This window comes from Hyla sarda, chromosome 8, assembly GCF_029499605.1.
Source record: "Hyla sarda isolate aHylSar1 chromosome 8, aHylSar1.hap1, whole genome shotgun sequence".
Lineage (NCBI taxonomy): Eukaryota > Metazoa > Chordata > Amphibia > Anura > Hylidae > Hyla > Hyla sarda.
In genome coordinates, this window is record NC_079196.1 from 163627452 (window position 1) to 163646214 (window position 18763).

Consider the following 18763-nt stretch of genomic DNA (forward strand, 5'->3'; position numbering starts at 1 on the left):
ATCTGAGTGCAGCCAGCGCCGGCTGAATCATTCGGCGCTTGGACCGCGCGGACACCGCAGTCTCCAATAGACTGCAATGTGTTCCGCATGGATTTCCGCCTGAAGAAAGAGCACCGCCTTTCTTCAGGCGGAAATTTCCAAGCGGATTGTCCGTTCACAAATTCCGCTTCACAAATTCCAAAGTGTGAATTTGTGAACGGAAAATCATTCACTACACTATACATTTTAGAAAGCGGAATTTCCGCCTGCAATTTCAAAGCAAAATTGCAGGCGGAAATTCCGTAGTCTGAACCTAGCCTTAGATTCCTTTTCTGTAGAGACAACTTTTCAGCAGTCATCTCATCATCACATTCAGGATTACAATGGAAGGTAACCTCAATTGTATAACTGGAGGCAGATAACACAGAACCTAGTACTGATAATAGGAGATGAACACCTCTGTGCACAGTGACCTCTACACCTAGAAAACACCCTCAAAGAAATAAGTGAGCCATCTCCAGACACCAGTTTCATATGGTCCTTTTATTTGCCATAAAGCATATATCTGAACTGCTGTAAACAGAACAGCTACTGAGGTAAAACGAATGCCACAATAATCATGTACAGTAGAAAGAATAAAAATAAAATCTACAATATGCAGGTAAAAATAGATTTGAAAATAATGTTTATTATGTGTTTTTAATAATTCTAAAAGATTTATATACACAATACATTTCCTTTACAGAGTTCATGACATATGTTACTTGTTTTCCCTATGATATAACCATTTGTCTTATGTCATTACTTGTTAGTTCTCCTGGAAATGTTTGAATGGTGTCAATTATTATTTTTTATGGAGAATGTATTTACTAAAACAGACATTTTAGGTACAGTACATATTAGTTTTGCTTATGTTAATTTTTTGAAGTTACAGCGTCATTTAAAGTTAATTACAAACACCCTAATACAGTAAAAAATAATATATATGTATTTATTTATTCAGAAATGACTTATTTCTATTTTCTTAGCATCACTCGGAAGCATACCACCCATCATTTCAGATGATCAGACAGGAAAACACCCGGCTCATGCTCCCCTTTTCATGAATAACAATACTCATATATATAGTAATATATACATAAAAGTTTAGGTGAATATAGAATCTTAAATGCTATTGTTAAAGTTAATGATGTAGTATTCGATAATGAAGTTAAGAATCGACAATGTAGTTAATATATTCATAAAGATCTGTTGATCAATGATAATATAGGGACTAGTGTTGCTCGCGAATATTCGCAATGCGAATTTTATTCACGAATATCGCATATTCGCGAATTCGCGAATATAGCACTATATATTCGTAATTACGAATATTCGTTTTTTTTTTCCACAGTACACATCACAGTGATCACCCCTCTCTGCTTCCAGCTTGTGTGGTGTAAAGAAGGCTCTAATACTACTGTGTGAGACTGGCGTGCAAATTTTCGCATATGCAAATTTTTGTATATGCTAATTTTCGCATATGCTAATTTTCGCATACGGGAATTTTCGTATATGCGAAAATAAAACGGGAATATTACGAATATGCGAATTTAGCGAATATATGACGAATATTCGTCCATATATTTGCGAAATATCGCAAATTCAAATATGGCCTATGCCGCTCAACACTAATAGGGACTCTAAAAGGAGAGAGTCAGTGTCATAGTCCAGACAAGACTAGTATGCTAAATTGTGCCTAGTCCAGGGCCTAAGTATAGTGCATGGCACTGGGATTTACAAGATAACCGAACAACCCCTGTGATATGCACATGCCCATCAGGCGTTACACTTCACATAACCTAGGATTTGTTTTGTTCTCTTGAATGGGACAACGCTGCAGTACCTTGCATTGCTGCTACTTAAAGCATGGTGATGGATTTTCTGAGCATATGTAAACCTTAAAGAGGCTGTGGCACTCGTATGAATGCTGGGGACACTTCAAACAGATGATCCACATGGGTGCTGGGAGTCAGACCCAGGATTAGAAAAACAGAGCAGATTTTCTCCAAAAAACAGCACCACAACTGTCCTCAGGTTGTGTGTGGTATTGCAGCTCAGTTCCAATAAAATTAATGAAACTGAGTTGTAATACAACACACACCCCAAGGACAGGTGTGGTTCTGTTTTTGGAATGAGTTAGCTCTGTTTTTCTATTCCTCGATATCCCCTTAAAGCCCTCGATATCCCCTTAAAGCCCAGATAAACACTTTAATACTTCAGACACTACCCCCATTGTGCATGATAACTGCAGGTTGAACACTGTGACAGGTTCTCATAATTTAAGAAATACCTGAGTAACTGGAAGCCTTGCTTTTCCTTCACCCAAGTCAGTAATTAGTAGGGCATCTTATAGGTCCTTCAATTGAAAGAGGGTCCCTCAAATTATAGAGGTATTCCATTAAATGTTACACTTTATTACATGCATTCTTAAGCAATGATATCATGTTGTATTTATTTATTTCATTTACATCTGGCTACTTTAATGCCTATAAACGCTTGTATTTGTAGATGAGGTTTTTACAGTTGGGACAGTAATGGTTCACGTCTTTGCAACTTTTGATACAGCAAGGTATTAGGAAGCAACCTAACACACATCTGAAACAAAGAAGATAAAGTGACCTTAAAACATATAAATCTTCATTTAAATCCACATTTGAGGTCTATTCACATGAACGGTATCCTGCGCAGATTTTAAGCGCATCAAATATGCACAGGATGCTGTACGTGTGAATACACCCCTAAACATCTATTAACAATTACGTTTGAAATCATACAGAGGTTGAAATCATCCCTTTTCATTACTTTTAGTCTAATGTGTATTGGCACCTTAAATGGGTTCTCCGGTGGAAAACATTTTTTTTTAAATCAACTGGAGCCAGAAAGTTAAACAGATTTGTTAAATACTTCTCTTTAAAATCTTAACCCTTCCAGTACTTATCAGCTGCTGTATACTAAAAAGGAAGTTCTTTTCTTTTTGAATTTATTTTCAGTCTGACCACAGTGCTCTCTGCTGACACCTCTGTTCATGTCAGGAACTGTCCAGAGTAGGAGAGGTTTGCTGTGGGGATTTGCTCCTGCTCTGGACAGTTCCTGACATGAACAGAGGTGTCAACAGAGAGCACTGTGGTCAGACAGAAAAGAAATTAAAATAAGTTGATTTAAAAAAAAAAAAATTCCACTGAAGTACCCCTTTAAGATAAGTGTTAGGTGAACTGTATAGGGAGTCACTTTCCTTCCGTCTCAGTGTGAAGTTGGCATAGGCACATGTGCTGTATACTTTTTAGATCCTCATAGACGTATAAAAAAAATAAAGATGGCTCCTATGTTTGAGTGTATAATTAACTGGGTGTTCCTATATGGACATTATATTTTCCATTAAACTTAGAAAGTAGCATGCATGTCAGTGCCCCAGATGTCTTCAGAACCAAAGGGCATTTCTAGTGTTATTTGACAAAGCTTATCAGTGTTTTACATACATAACAACATGTGACTAAATTTCCTTCAATAAAAACTCGCTAGTCACCAAGCCTTATCACTTGTACAGCAACATGTGATTATATTACAGTGTGCATTAAAGGGATACTCCCACCCTAGACATCTTATCCCCTATCCTTTGGAGGGGACGGGCGTGACATCCCACGGGGGCGGAGTCCTGACGTCACGGACTTCCGTTCCCAGAGTCGCGACTCAGACCCTCCAGCGGTTCCGGTGTGAACACAGGTGGGTGCTGCATGCAATAATGTGGGGGTCCCCAGCAGCGGGACCCCCGCGATCAGACATCTTATCCCCTATCCTTTGGATAGGGGATAAGATGTCTAGGGTGGGAGTACCCCTTTAACTATTGTACTGCCATACAGATTAACTAAACTACTTACCCAAAGAAAAACAAAAGGCAGCATAAGAGGGTAGTTAAGCAGCCAGATTTGTGTTCAATGGTTGTTGTGCATGGCAGGTTGCAGGCAGGGCACACAGCCAGTCCTGGGCTATCTGTCAAGTCAGTCTTGAAAATGATTTGAGGAACAATAACTGTTTAGGATGTAAAATTACAATTTAGTAACATTTACTGTAAAAAATCAGATGTTTTTTTTATAAGCAATAGATCAGGGTTTGTGTTTATATTTGTGTAGTACAGACTTACCGGGTTGTGTCTGCATTCCCGTTTCATTGTATGGTGGTGGTGGGGGGAAAACCGCTGGATTCCAGCCTTTGACAGAGATACAGAATGTCACGTGTCTTGTTATAATCAATGCTAAAGAAATGACTGAATCATCAGCCAACCCCAAAGTTTACTGTTGTGTGAAAGAGGTGTAACACAATTATGCAGTAGCCTTAAAGGGGCACTCCCATGGAAAACTTTATTTTTTAATCAACTGGTGCCAGAAAGTTAAACAGATTTGTAAATTACTTCTATTAAAAATTCTTAATCCTTCCAGTACTTATTAACAGCTGTATATTACAGGAGGAAATTCTTTTCTTTTGGATTTCTTTTCTGTCATGATTAAAGTGCTCTTTGCTGACACCTCTGTCCATTTTAGGAACTGTCCAGAGCAGCATATGCTTCCTCCTGCTCATGACAGTTCCTGACATGGACAGAGGTGTCAGCAGAGAGCACTGTGGTCGTGACAGAAAATAAATCCAAAAGAAAAGAATTTCCTCTGTAGTATACAGCCGCTAATAAGAACTGGAAGGATTAAGATTTTTTTTTAATAGAAGTAATTTACAAATCTATTTAACTTTCTGGCATCAGTTGATTTGAACAAAAAAAAAAAAAAAAAAGTTTTCCACCGGAGTACCCCTTTAAAGTGGACCTGTCAGCAGGAAAACAGGTGTAAAGCCCATGGCTAGAGGATGATTCGAGGCATACCTTTTTATATTTCCATATTACCTCACAGACCCTTTTTGTCTTTTTGCTAATTTGTAAATGAAGATCAAATCCCAGGGGTTGTTCCCAGTAAAGTGAAAGCCTAGGCAAGTCCAGCCCTTATCCTCTTGTTAACCACCTCTGTACCCGTTTGTATGAGTCTACTCTATTATACTGACATCTTCTAGATAAAGAAAACATGGGCTTACCTGGGCCCTTACTGTGCTGGGATACTCCCCTGGGCACTACATTTACATATTAACAAAAAGTCTTCTATCTTATCAATAGAGAGAACTAGTGAAATACAAAAGGCATGCCCATAATCATAACTATCCCTATCTAACATGGGCTTATTTACACCCGTTTTCCTACTGACTTGTCGGCTTTATGCAGAGCCAGATTAATGTAATTGCTCATGGAGCTCCTAAACACTACTCGAGTGCAGTGAGGGGCCAATTAATACTATTAACCAAACCCCAGGGCCGTAGCCTGGGGTAAAAAAAAAAAACCTCTATAAACAACCCTTGAATCAAAACTTTTAATTTGTTACTAATATAAAATGTAATTCCCAACAAAAAGGTGTGTTAAAACTGATGCCGGAGTTGGTCAGGATGTAAAAATGAAACGTATTAAGGAGTAAATATCTCCCTTAATGAAAATGCATGGCCCTGTAGTTGCCGCAATAATGCTTGACCGATCCAGTTATCACTTATAAAACTTCTCTATTGCCAGCCCCTACATGTTTCGCCTTAACAACGGGGTTCTCAAGAGGCAATAGTGGCAATGGCTGCTCAAAAATGGCGGTGGGAGTATTTATAACCATCCGTAGTGACGTCACATTTGGTTGCCCATCTACAAGGTCCAATGGTGTTGTCCATTACAAAATACCTGAAAGAACATACCAATCAGGTACTAACGACAGTACCTATCACCTGTGCCCGTATCTCAATGCTCCAATGAAATGCTGCTCCTGTGTCTGCATCAGTATTGATCAACCGGTCATATCCCTGCATCATCTTCTTGCGCCGTTTCAAAGCGCCGCTGTCATATATCGGCGCTGGGAAACTTAAACTCCGCCAGCTCATACTCACCCTAATACGCAGACACCGATTTGTAAATTACTTCTATTAAAAAATCTTAATCCTTCCAGTACGTTTTAGGGGCTGTATACTACAAAGGAAATGTTTTTCTTTTTGGATTTCTCTTATGTCACGACCACAGTGCTCTCTGTCTCTGCTGACCTCAGCTGTCCATTTCAGAAACTGTCCAGGGCAGCATATGTTTGCTATGGGGTTTTTCTCCTGCTCTGGACAGTTCTTAAAATGGACAGCAGATGTCAGCAGAGAGCACTGTGGTCATGACATAAGAGAAATCCAAAAAGATAAACATTTCCTCTGTGGTATACAGCCGATAAAAAGTACTGGAAGGATTATGATTTTTAATAGAAGTAATTTACAAATCTGTTTAACTTTCTGGCACCATTGAGCTAAAAAAAAAGAAAAAAAAAATTCCACGGGAGTACCCCTTTAATGACTGTTTAACTTAATGCCTCATTAGCCATCTATCCTCACGTGATATAAACATAGGAGGAATCAGAAGGGTAAGATAGGATAATAAGGAGACCTATCAGAACACATATGACAGCATACATTTTCAGTAAATAAGTTCAGATATTCATGTATATCAAGCACTGTAAGATGTTACATTTAGCTCAACTTGAGTTTGCTGCATTCAACGATCTCAATGTATCAAACTCTTATGTATGTAAACCAACTACCAGCTATTACCACATTGGACACTATTTATTTATATACTCCTTAATACGTTTCATTTTTATATCCTGACCGACTCCGGCATCAGTTTTAATACACCTTTTTGTTGGGAATTACATTTTATATTAGTAACACATTAAAAGTTATGTTTTAGGGGTTGTTTATAGAGGTTTTTTTTATTTTTACCCCAGGCTACGGCCCTGGAGTTTGGTTAATAGTGCTCATGGAGCTGTATCTCAAGAACCCTAAAAAAAAAAATAGGCCTAGTCACAGGATTGATTCGGAGAGCAAAGAAAAGATTGGCGCTCCGCTCAGGGATGCAGCACACATACATCCTAGATTCCTAAGCAAGCACAGCTCTTTTATCTTTGTGTGTGCCTTTAAAGGGGTACTCCGCCCCTAGACATCTTATCCCCTCTCCTATTCCCTATCCAAAGGAAAAGGGAAAAGATGTCTGACCTCGGGGTCCGCCACTGGGGACCCCTGTGATCTCGGCTGCGGCACCCCAGACATCCGGTGCAGGGAGCGAACTTCAGGCGGAGGCTTGTGACGTCATGGCCAAGCCCTGCTCATGACATCACGGCCATGCCCCCTCAATGCAAGTCTATTCGAGGGGGCGTGGATAGGGGATAAGATGTCTAGGGGCAGAGTACCCCTTTAAGTTGCATACAGAGTTAAAACACAAGGCTGCAGCAACTTACAGGCAGAGGCGAACTGGCAGGTCGGGCACTTGGGCACTGTCTGAGGGCCTGGGCTAGAGAGGTGACCTGCCTTTCCCAAGTTCTTTTTTTTTTTCTTCTTTCTTTTTAGTGATATCACAGTGGCCTGTTCTGTCGGCACATCTACTTTGATGTTGGTTCACACATGGGTAGGCACACAGGGGCCCCACGATCCTCTATTGCAAAGAGGCCCCATGAGTTGTAAGTCAATCCCTGCTTCTGGGTAGGCAGCGTTTGTATCACACATTGCTTACACCAACAGGTGATTGAGGAAGATGACCACCAGGGATCTGAGCGACAGCAGGACTTCGAGGAGCTACTGGGAATCACAGTTGAGTATTGTCTTTTTTTCATGTCAACATGAAATGAGAGCCTTATAGTGTATGGGAGTATGTACTATATAGGAGCACAGTAGGGGGCCATTGTACTACTTAGGAGTATTGAGGGCGCCTTATAATTTATAGGAGCACGAAGGGGGCCTTATACTATACAGGAGCAATTAAGGGGCCTTATACTACATAGGAGCACAGAAGGGGGCCAACTGTACTATTTAGGAGCACAGAGAGTGCTTTATAATTTATAGGAGCACATAGGGAGGCCGTATATTATACAGGAGCAATGAAGGGGTCTTATACTATATAGGGCACAGAGGCGGCGTTATACTATTGGGAGCACAGAGGGGGCATCATTATATATGTAAGCATGGGGGGGGGTCTTATACTTATGGAGCAGGTAATACAGATGGGAGCATGGAGGGGTCTTGCACTATATGGGGCAGTGTAATACAGATGGGAAGTCTGTATAGAGGTGAGGATTGTGCTGGAGCAAGGAGCCTAAAATGTGTGCTCTGCAGATTTTGTGGAGAAGAGTCCTAGCCAGGAGAAGTCTTCATGATGGACAGATTGAAAAGAAAAGCAAAAGTGACTTCTAGGTGTCCCAGCATTTGGACCCCCTGCGATCAGAAACTTATCCCCACATATTTCCTTTAAGTGAAGAAAAATCAGCAATTCTGTCCGTTGGTATTTCTTTTTACATTTACGCCATTGACCGTGCAGTTTTATTAACATTACATTTTCATAGTTCGGACAATTATGCACGCAGTGTTACCAAATATGTTTATTTTTGTAAACTTTATTTGAAAAAGGGGGTGGGGAGAAGGGGGCGATTTAAACTTTAATTTAGGGGGAGCGCTTTTTTTTTTTTTACGTTTATTGACTTATTTTTTACAAATAAATGTTTATATTTTTGTCCCCATAGGGCAGTGTTTTACAGTGTCTCTCCAGTTGTTGCAAAACTACAACTCCCAGCATGCCCAGACAGCCAAGGGCTGTAGGGCATGTTCGGAGTTGTAGTTTTGTAAAAGCTGGAGAGACACAGATGTACTTTTTTACTTCTGGACACTGATCAATGCTATTCTATAGAAGCCTTTAGCACAGCACTGATCAGCGTTATGGGCGCTCCATTACTACAGGCTGCTAAGGCCTGCATTATTGGAGCACTGATCAGACAGGACAGACGAAGGTAAGGACATCCGCCCGTCCTCTCAGCTGATCGGGACCCCACAAGTCCTCCGATCAGCTTCACTGAGCTACCGCAGATTCTTTTCGGCATTTTAGACGCTGCGATCAACTTTGATTGTGGCGCCCAAAGGGATAATGCTGAACATCACATGGATCAGTGATGTCTGGCATTAGCCAGTATGAAGTGAGCTCAGCTCCTGAGCTCTCTTCATACGCCCGCCACACGGTGGTCAGCCGTATAATGGTTATGTCCCCTCTTCCCAGCGCTCGGAACTGCTTGGAGGAGTAACAGTGGGCCCGTAATGGAGGGCCTGGACCGCGCTGCATGAGACTGGGGGGGGTGTAGGGGGGTGTTACCTGGAGCAGGGAACAGGGAAAATAAGGCAGTGTAGCGGTGTGAGGTGCCTGTGTGCAGTTCTTCAACTCACACCAGAGATTGTAAGTTGAAATCCACGCCCCTATTTTAGGCCACACACACTGACATTATTGGCAGGAAATCCCCTTAACCGAAAAGACCAAAAGGGGCATTTTCAGCCGATGATTTTCGGTGGCCGAAATTTCGGTGCAACCCTGATATTATAATATATATATATATATATATATATATATATATATATATATATATTGCACAATTTTAACACAGCTGCGACTTGGGGTGGCGTTACAAAGTGGTATTCTGAAGTAATTTACAGTTTTTTGCTTATTTGTGGTAAAAAAAAATGGTATTCAAAGGTGATGTATTGTTTTTTTGCTTATGTGAGCCAAATTTATGAACCCCCTGTGATAGTATGATAAATGTGTCATACATAAACAAAACTAAAGAAAAAGAATGACTACAGAACTCACTTACCAAAGCAGCGATGATAAATGTCCCTGCAAAAGTATACCTGTCAAGAAGAGATTTTATATTTCTTTATTGTATGTTTTGTATATCATACCTGCTGCTTGATACTGGTAGTTTCCATCTTGAGCTGCATATGGCGGAGCTGTCAAATTTAGGGGTTCTGAAGCAGGATTCTGAGCTAAGCAGAATAAAAAAAAAGGATATTTGTTTATGTTAAAATATAGATTTCTCTGTATTCTCTTTTAAAAGTAGTCTGTCAGTATACCTATCCTGCCTATCACAGGAACAACTAAGTATTACTTTGCTTTATGCTTTTTACCACAGCATTTCAAAGCCCTGCCACCAGGTAAAGTGTCCAGGAGGCTGTCTCCCCAGCTCCCCGCATGGTCAGCTTCATAGACAGGTCTCTCCTTATGTGCAAAGCAAGTAGAGACCTATCAATCACGATGAGTTGGTGGTTGGAGGGGGGGGAGGCACCAACACAAACACTTCTCTGGTGCACCGGCTTGGCTATGTACAATGTGCTCTACTCTTTTGTAAAATTCTCTTGATGCTTCCTTGAAACTATTAATATACAGACTGATTATCACAGCGAGCGCTCCGGTCTCTACCTCCGGACCGGAGCGCCCGCTGCCTCTGTCCTACGTGCTGGGGTCCCGGGATCTCCCGGTCAAAAGCACTGACCGGGAGCGCGGGTCTCTCTGTAGCAGTCTCTCTGCTAGCGTGGCGGCTAGTCCCCACTCACGCGCCGCGTCCCTGTTCATCTCACTTGCTCCTTGCGCGGCGTTCCCTGCTTCTGGGTCGCGTCCCGCGCGGCCCCGCTCTCTAGGTCGCACGTGCGCTGGCTTCAGTAAATTTAAAGGGCCAGCGCACCGGTAATTGGTGCGCTGGTTCCTCACCTCCCACTGTGATTTCCCAATATAAGGCACCTGCCCCTTCCTGCCCTCGCCGGATCTTTGTGCCTTGTGCCTCTGAGAATGCGTTCCCTACTGTGATTATTGCCTTGCCAGTTGCCGAACCCCTTGCTACCATTTACTCGCCTGTGAACCCTTGCTGCCTGCCCGGACCTCTGCTACGTCCGACTACGATCTTGCCTGCTCCCTGTGTTCCACGCCATATCAGCTACCAGAGAGGTTGAGTTGCTACTGGGGGACACGACCTGGTGGTTACCGTCGCAACAAGTCCATCCCGCCTTGCGGTGGGCTCTGGTGAAAACCAGTAACCACTCAGAACCGGTCCTCTGGTACAACCCGCGCCATCGCCTCTCTGGTTCAGAGGATCCACCACCAGTCCTGCTGGTACGTGACACTGATTTTGTTTCTGACAAGATACAATCCTGTTCCTAACACAAAATATAACAGCTATACAAGATATCTATGCGTTAATAATTTACATAAGTCAACACCCATTAGTCTGTTTTAGAATACAGTGACCCCTCGACCTACGATGGCCCCCACATATGATAATTTCAACATGCGATGGCCTCTCAGAGGCCATTGCATGTTGAAGGCAGCATCAACATGATGCTTTTTTTTATGTCGGGCCATCGCATAAACGGCTATCCGGCAGCGCTGACTGCTTCAGCTGCCACCGGATAGCCGTTTACGGTGCCCCGTGAGTTCCGGTGATGGTCACTTACCTGTCCCCGGGGCTCCGGCGTATCCTCTTCGGGATCCTCTGCATCGTCGGCGCTCTCCATCGTCGTCAACTTTCTCTAACAGTGGTCTACAACCGGCTGTCCGGGCATGCTGGGTGTTGTAGTTTTGCAACATCTGGAGGTCCGCAGGGTGTAGACCACTGTCCTATACTTTACATTGCACGGATCCCTCAACATACGATGGTTTCAACAAACGATGGTCCGTTTGGAACGGATTACCATCGTATGTTGAGAAACCACTATATTATTTGGCTCGCAGCAAACAGTCAGATTGGTCAGGGCAGCCACTACAAGGGAGATAATAATGCTGCATATGGCAATTTAAAGGGGTATTCCGGCTTTATACATCTTATCCAAAGGATAGGGGATAAGGTGTATAAAGCTGGAATACCCCTTTAATCTAAATTTGCATTGATCTGAGTCCACAAGATTGGCAGGCAGATATACTAGTCTATAAGGCATATTAACTGATGTACATACAGTTCAATATTTAGTGAGCTTTATAACCATCTAAATGTACCTGCCCTTTTTAATGGAAACATGAGAAAACTATCAATGGTCAGTAACTCTCTGCAAACTATTAGGAGTTACAGTACAGGACAAATGTATGCTAAAAGTTACTTTCCATGTTTAGTTTTCTTCCAATGCTAAGAAACTTGATTTTTGGAAGATATTATGAATCCTGCTGCCTACTTTGTGCCCACTTTTGTTTTTTAGCCACACTTTTATTAGCACTAAAGACTTCAACTACAGGTCTAAGGTTTCTCTTTTTCCATGATGTTTTGAGGGAAACTGAGATTTTCCTTTTGTGTCTCCAAGTAATTGTAAGTAATTGTAAGTAACCCTATGGCATAAAGGAAAAAAAAATCTGTTATTGACTTATAGTGTAAAGTATACCATAGTATGGTAGCATACGGTACATTTTTCTATATACCAGAACATCTTTCCTTATAAACTATTGGGCACTGCCAAGTAAGAGACTTATAGGTGGCAGGCATGATTAAAATCACTGCTTACAGGCATGATTGCCTCTTGTATATTTTGTGCAATTAAAGAATTCAGTAGATGAAGATTAATTTATAAAAACCCAGGGCACAAAGCCCGGGGCACAAAATCCCCTTCTTAACCCCTTAAGGACCGAGCCCTTTTTTGCAATTCTGACCACTGTCACTTTATGCAATAATAACTCTGGGATGCTTTTACTGTTTATTCTGATTCTGAGATTGTTTTTTTCGTGACATATTCTTATTTAACATAGTGGTAAACTTTCATCGTTACTTGCATCCTTTCTTGGTGAAAAATTCCAAAATGCCATGAAAATTTAGAATTTTTCAAGCTTTGAAGCTCTCTACTTGTAAGGAAAATGGATATTCCAAATAAACTTTATATTGATTCCCAAATACAATATGTCTACTTTATGTTGGCATCAGAAAGTAAACAAGTTTTTACTTTTTGAAGACATTAGAGGACTTCAAAGTGTAACATCAATTCTCAAAATTTTTAAATCTGAATTTTTCAGTGACCAGTTAAATTTAAAGTGGATTTGCCTGGCCTTTCTGTGAGAAATACCCCATAAATGACCCCATTATAGAAACTACACCCCTCAAAGTATTCAAAATGACATTCAGAAAGTTTATTAACCGTTTAGGTGTTTCACACGCAAATTAGAATTTGATTCCTCATACAGATCAATGGGATTACATACAATCCCATTGATCTGCGTGCTCTGCGCTCGATTGATAATAGCTGGCCACGGCGATCGCGCTAGCATGTCGGCTATTAACGCTGGCCCCCAGCTACAGGAATCAGCTGGGGGCCAGCCTGTACCACGCGGGCTCGAGTCGAGAGGCCGCGTCATACCCCAGTAACGGCCATTGGATGAGCATAGACGTCCATGGTCGTTATCGGGTTAAAGCTGATGAGAGACTCATGAATAGCGACCTCCTGCCCAGGGACATAGGCCTCCCAAAATTTGGGAGGGAAATGCCGCATTATCAGCATGATGCAAACATTTCCGAATGGCCTCAAACCATGGACGTGCCATGGCCATACTGTAGAGCGGGGTCTGGTAGAGGACGTCCCTGACACTGGGCTTTTAAACTAGACCCATATGCAGCACAAGGCCCCAAAAGGTCCTCATTTCGGCTGCATTGACTGGATACCACTCATTGGGTAAAAGGAGCCCGGGTTTGCGGCGACGAACGGTTGGGCATACAGGTTCGTCTGGTCAACCATCAGATTGACAAAGTCGTCACTGAAAAAAAAACAAATAGTTCATTTCAGTGAACCCAACAATGTCAATCTTGATTCCCGAGTTGCCAGCAAACACAGAAATCACGTGCTTGTGGTCCGCTGGCTGAGTCCAAACAAGTTTGCTGGTACGGGGCACCAGTAAGCTTGGCTGGGGGGGCTTGACTAGTATGTGCTCCAGGGGGAATCATACTAACATGGGGCACAGGGTCAGGAGCATAGGAGGATTGCAGCGTCTCCGCCGCTTGGTGGCTCATCATCAGAACTAGATGATGAGGAGGACGAGGAAATAAGGAAGCTGGGGTCATCTTTGTCCTCTGTGGCGCTTTCAGAGTCTGAGGCTAGTAAGGCATATGCTTCCTCCGCTGAAAACGCCCTGCGGGCCATTTCCCTGCTCTAATGGGGGGTGAAGTGTATATATAAGTGGGGGGAAAATTTTATTGGTGTGTGTGCTGCGTGTAGTGTGGTGCGAGACTTCCTACCCTAACCTAACTAACTAACCCACCCTAAGAACTAAAATATAAAAATATTAAATAAAACTAATCTCAAAAAAGAGAAAAAAAAAAAAAAAGACTTCCAGCAAAAAAAAACCTGCGGCAAAAAAAAGCGTTTACCTAATCAATGGTGTGCACACTGATTAGCACTTGGTGGCGGCAGGGGGTGCAGAAGTCAGTGGGGGGTCTGGCCACTCAGCCAAGAACAGTGGCTAGTGGCAGGTATACAGACCCCCACACAAAAATCCCGAAAAATAAGATTAAACAAACTATTAAAACTCAGAAAAAAAAGCACCCGCCTGAACCCAAAAAAAAAACGCTGATCAGTGATAAAAAAAAAAGAAATCAATTGGGAGCAGACCGCAGCGACCCTGTAGGCCCAGGGTCACGCAGCTAAAGGTGCTGCGGACCTGCGGACACCTACAGATGGTACGCTAAAAATAAATACATTTTTATTTTTAAATAAATTGTTTTTTCCCCAAATTTTACATTTTTACAAGGGGTAATAGGAGGAAATGTCCCCCAAAATTTGTAACCCCATCTCTTCTGAGTATGGAAATACCCCATGTGTGGACATCAAGTGCACTGCGGGCGAACTACAATGCTCAGAAGAGTCACATTTGGCTTTTGGAAAGCAAATTTTGCTGAAATGGTTTTTGGGGGGCATGTCACATTTATGAAGCCCCTATGGGGCCAAAACAGCAAAAAAACAAACACATGGCATACTAGTTTGGAAACTACACCCCTCAAGGAACGTAACAAGGTTTACAGTGAGCCTTAACACCCCTCAGGTGTTTGATGACTTTTCATTAAATAATAACTCTCATTAAAACACATTTTTGCTATTGCACTCCTTATGATAAATAAAAAAATCTTTCTAATATACTTTGTTTAAAAAAGATGAAGTTTTCTATGTTTTATTTGTGCTTAAAAAAGCTCAAGAGCACATTTTTCCCCCATCTCTTACACAGACTTTGGACTGAAGCCCAAACACAGGAAGTGTAGCCTGGAGTGCTGAGGGGGGGGGGGGGGGTGTCCCGCCTCATCCAATCGTAGCTCCACTCACACTTAACTGCCATATGCTGTTGGTTGGACACCCCCCCCCCCCCCCCTCAGCACTCCAGGCTGCACTTCCTGTGTTTGGGCTTCGGTCCAAAGTCTGTGTATGAGATTGGGAAAAATGTGCTCTTGAGCTTTTTTAAGTACAAATAAAACATAGAAAACTTCATTTTTTTAAACAAAGTATATTAGAAAGATTTTTCATTCACCATAAGGAGTGCAATAGCAGACATTTGTTTTAATGAGAGTTACCATTTAAAGTCGGATGTGTAAATGAAAAAATAAATGTTTTCACTAAAATGCAGTTTTTCCCCAAATTTTACAAGGGGTAATAGGAGGAAATGCCCCCCAAAATTTGTAACCCCATTTCTTCTGAGTATGGAAATACCCCATGTGTGGATGTCAAGTGATCTGCTGGCGCACTGCAATGCTCAGAAGAAGAGGAGCGCAATTGAGCATTTGGAGAGAGAATTTGCTTGGAATAGAAGTCGGGGGCCTTGTGCGTTTACAAAGCCCCCCGTGGTGCCAGAACAGTGGACCCCCCCCCCACATTTGACCCCATTTTGGAAACTACACCCCTCACAGAATTTAATAAAGGGTGCAGTGAGCATTTACACCCCCTGGCATTTGACAGATCTTTGGAACAGTGGGCTGAGCAAATGAAAAATTACATTTTTAGTTTTCACAGACCACTGTTTCAAAAATCTGTCAGACACCTGTGGGGCGTAAATGCTCACTTTACCCCTTATTAAATTACGTACGTCATGCGCCGCGCCGTGCAGCGCATAGCAACGATGCAGGGGACGCACACCGGAGGCCTGAAGCAGCGCGGACCCGACCCCGGCAACAGGTAATTATGCAACCGGGGATGGGGGGAGGCAACGGGGCAGCGGCGCCGGCAATGAGTGCCGCTGCCCCTTCTCTCCCCCTGGCTGTCGGCGCCGCTTCTCTCCCCCTGGCGCCGGCACAGATAGTCAGGGGGACAGAACGGGCAGCGGCGCCGATAGCCAAGGGGAGAGAAGGGCCGGCATCAGGGCTCTAGACCCCAGGAAAGGCAGGGGGAGAGAAGCGGGCAGTGACGGCCTCTCTCCCCCTGCCTTTCCTGGGGGTGTATCGGCGTATGACACGCACATAGACTTTAGGCTAAAAATTTTAGCCTAAAAAGTGCGTGTTATACGCCGATAAATACGGTATGTACCAATTTATGATAAAGCTTAGAATACTACTTTGGCTTTGGGTTAAAAATATTTGTTATTGCAATAATCTCATACTAAAAAACTTTAACCCCTTAACGACGCAGGACGTATATTTCCGTCCTGCGCCGGCTCCCGCGATATGAAGAGCTGACCGCCGCTGACCGCCGCTTCTAAAGTGAAACTGAAAGTGACCCGGCTGCTCAGTCGGGCTGTTCGGGACCGCCGCGGCGTCCCGAACAGCTGACCGGGCAACGGGAGGGCCCTTACCTACCTCCCCGGTGTCCGATCGACGAATGACTGCTCCGTGCCTGAGATCCAGGCAGGAGCAGTCAAGCGCCGATAATGCTGATCACAGGCGTGTTAATACACGCCAGTGATCAGCATAGGAGATCAGTGTGTGGGACCTATAACACTGCAAAAAAAAAGTTAAAAAAAAGGGTTAATAAAGGTCATTTAACCCCTTCCCTAATAAAAGTTTGAATCACCCCCCTTTTCCCATAAAAAAAATAAAAGTGTAAAAAAAAAAAAATAAACATATGTGGTATCGCCGCGTGCGTAAATGTCCGAACTATAAAAATGTATCATTAATTAAGCCGTACGGTCAATGGCGTACGCGCAAAAAAATTCCAAAGTCCAAAAAAGCGTATTTTGGTCACTTTTTACAACATTAAAAAATGAATAAAAAGTGATCAAAAAGTCCGATCAAAACAAAAATCATACCGATAAAAACTTCAGATCACGGCGCAAAAAATGAGTCCTCATACTGCCCCGTATGTGGAAAAATAAAAAAGTTATAGGGGTCAGAAGATGACATTTTTAAACGTATACATTTTCCTGCATGTAGTTATGATTTTTTCCAGAAGTGCGACAAAATCAAACCTATATAAGTAGGGTATCATTTTAACCGTATGGACCTACAGAATAATGATAAGGTGTAATTTTTACCGAAATATGCACTGCGTAGAAAAGGAAGCCCCCAAAAGTTACAAAATGGCGTTTTTTTCGATTTTGTCGCACAATGATTTTTTTTTCCGTTTCGCCGTGCATTTTTGGGTAAAATGACTAATGTCACTGCAAATTAGAATTGGCGACGCAAAAAATAAGCTATAATATGGATTTTTAGGTGGAAAATTGAAAGGGTTATGATTTTTAAAAGGTAAGGAGGAAAAAACGAAAGTGCAAAAACGGAAAAACCCTGAGTCCTTAAGGGGTTAATAAACTAATCAGTCATTCCATCATTACCAGAGGACAGGGGTTAGATGCAGAGTGGAGCTCAATTCTGCAGCATAGAATCAGCATAGATCATCAGAAATGGGGGGGCATTTCCTATGAAGATTCAAGCTGGATGTCACTGGGGAACCAGGGCTTGAGAACACTCCACGTGCACCAAGCTCCTGCATTAGCAACTGGTGCCAGAAAGTTTAGCAGATTTGTAAATTACTTCTATTAAAAAAATCTTAATCCTTCCAGTATTTATTAGCTGTTGAATACTACTAAGGAATTTTTTTTTTTTTGGAACACAGAGCTCTCTGCTGATATCATGACCAGAGAGCTCTCTGCTGACATCTCTGTCCATTTTAGGAACTGTCCAGAGCAGCATATGTTTTCTATGGGGATTTTCTCCCACTCTGGACAGTTCTTAAAATGAACAGAGATGTCAGCAGAGAGCACTGTGGTCATGATGTCAGCAGAGAGCTCTGTGTTCCAAAAAGAAAATAATTTCCTCTGTAGTATTCAGCAGCTAATATGTACTGAAAGGATTAAGATTTTTTTTATAGAAGTAATTTACAAATCTATTTAACTTTCTGGCACCAGTTGATAAAAAAAAAAAAAAAAAAGGTTTCCACAGGAGTACCGCTTTAAAGGAAAAGAGCAAAATTGGCCAAATGGAGCCACAATCTGGGAACAGTGAATACAGTTGTCATCAGCATCGCCCGCACTACAACCCTATACCAATAAATATAACAGATTCCTTTAAGCCTGTTTATTTTTCCTGCCTTAGTTCAGCACATTGACTTTAGTAAATATGCCTTTTACAGCATGGACTTTTACATAAAAGATATATACATAAAGAACAAATACCTGTTTGTGGAATTTGAGATGAGTTATCCATAGTAATGGTTGTTGCTGGAGCTGCGAACGGCTTTCCTTCAGACGACATGTTTACAAAGATACTGGGGACAAAATGTAATTATTAAATGAGGGGGCATTTCTTTAAAGGTTAACTAAGCAATGACTTAACAAAACAGAATGGAATTTATTATCAGATCTAAAAGAGGAGAAATAGAGCAACCACCCAATCCTCTAATGAGATAGGAGGTGAGCTTTAGACTTGTCCTCACCACAGACAAAGCAACTAAACTAGGTTTA

At 42.2% G+C, this 18763-nt stretch overlaps 1 protein-coding gene across 1 annotated transcript in view; it reads right to left on the bottom strand.

The window, feature by feature from the left end:
• Positions 1-509: 509 nt before the first annotated feature.
• Positions 510-18763, bottom strand: part of LOC130284475 (lipopolysaccharide-induced tumor necrosis factor-alpha factor homolog) — a 41818-nt gene continuing 23564 nt past the window's right edge. The window contains exons 2-6 of the mRNA XM_056534862.1: positions 18476-18567; positions 9832-9915; positions 4160-4225; positions 3897-4047; positions 510-2616 (exon numbers count right to left, since the gene is read on the bottom strand). Coding sequence (XP_056390837.1) covers positions 2508-2616; positions 3897-4047; positions 4160-4225; positions 9832-9915; positions 18476-18554 — 489 coding nt within the window. The 5' untranslated portion in view covers positions 18555-18567 and the 3' untranslated portion in view covers positions 510-2507. The remainder of the gene's footprint in view (positions 2617-3896; positions 4048-4159; positions 4226-9831; positions 9916-18475; positions 18568-18763) is intronic.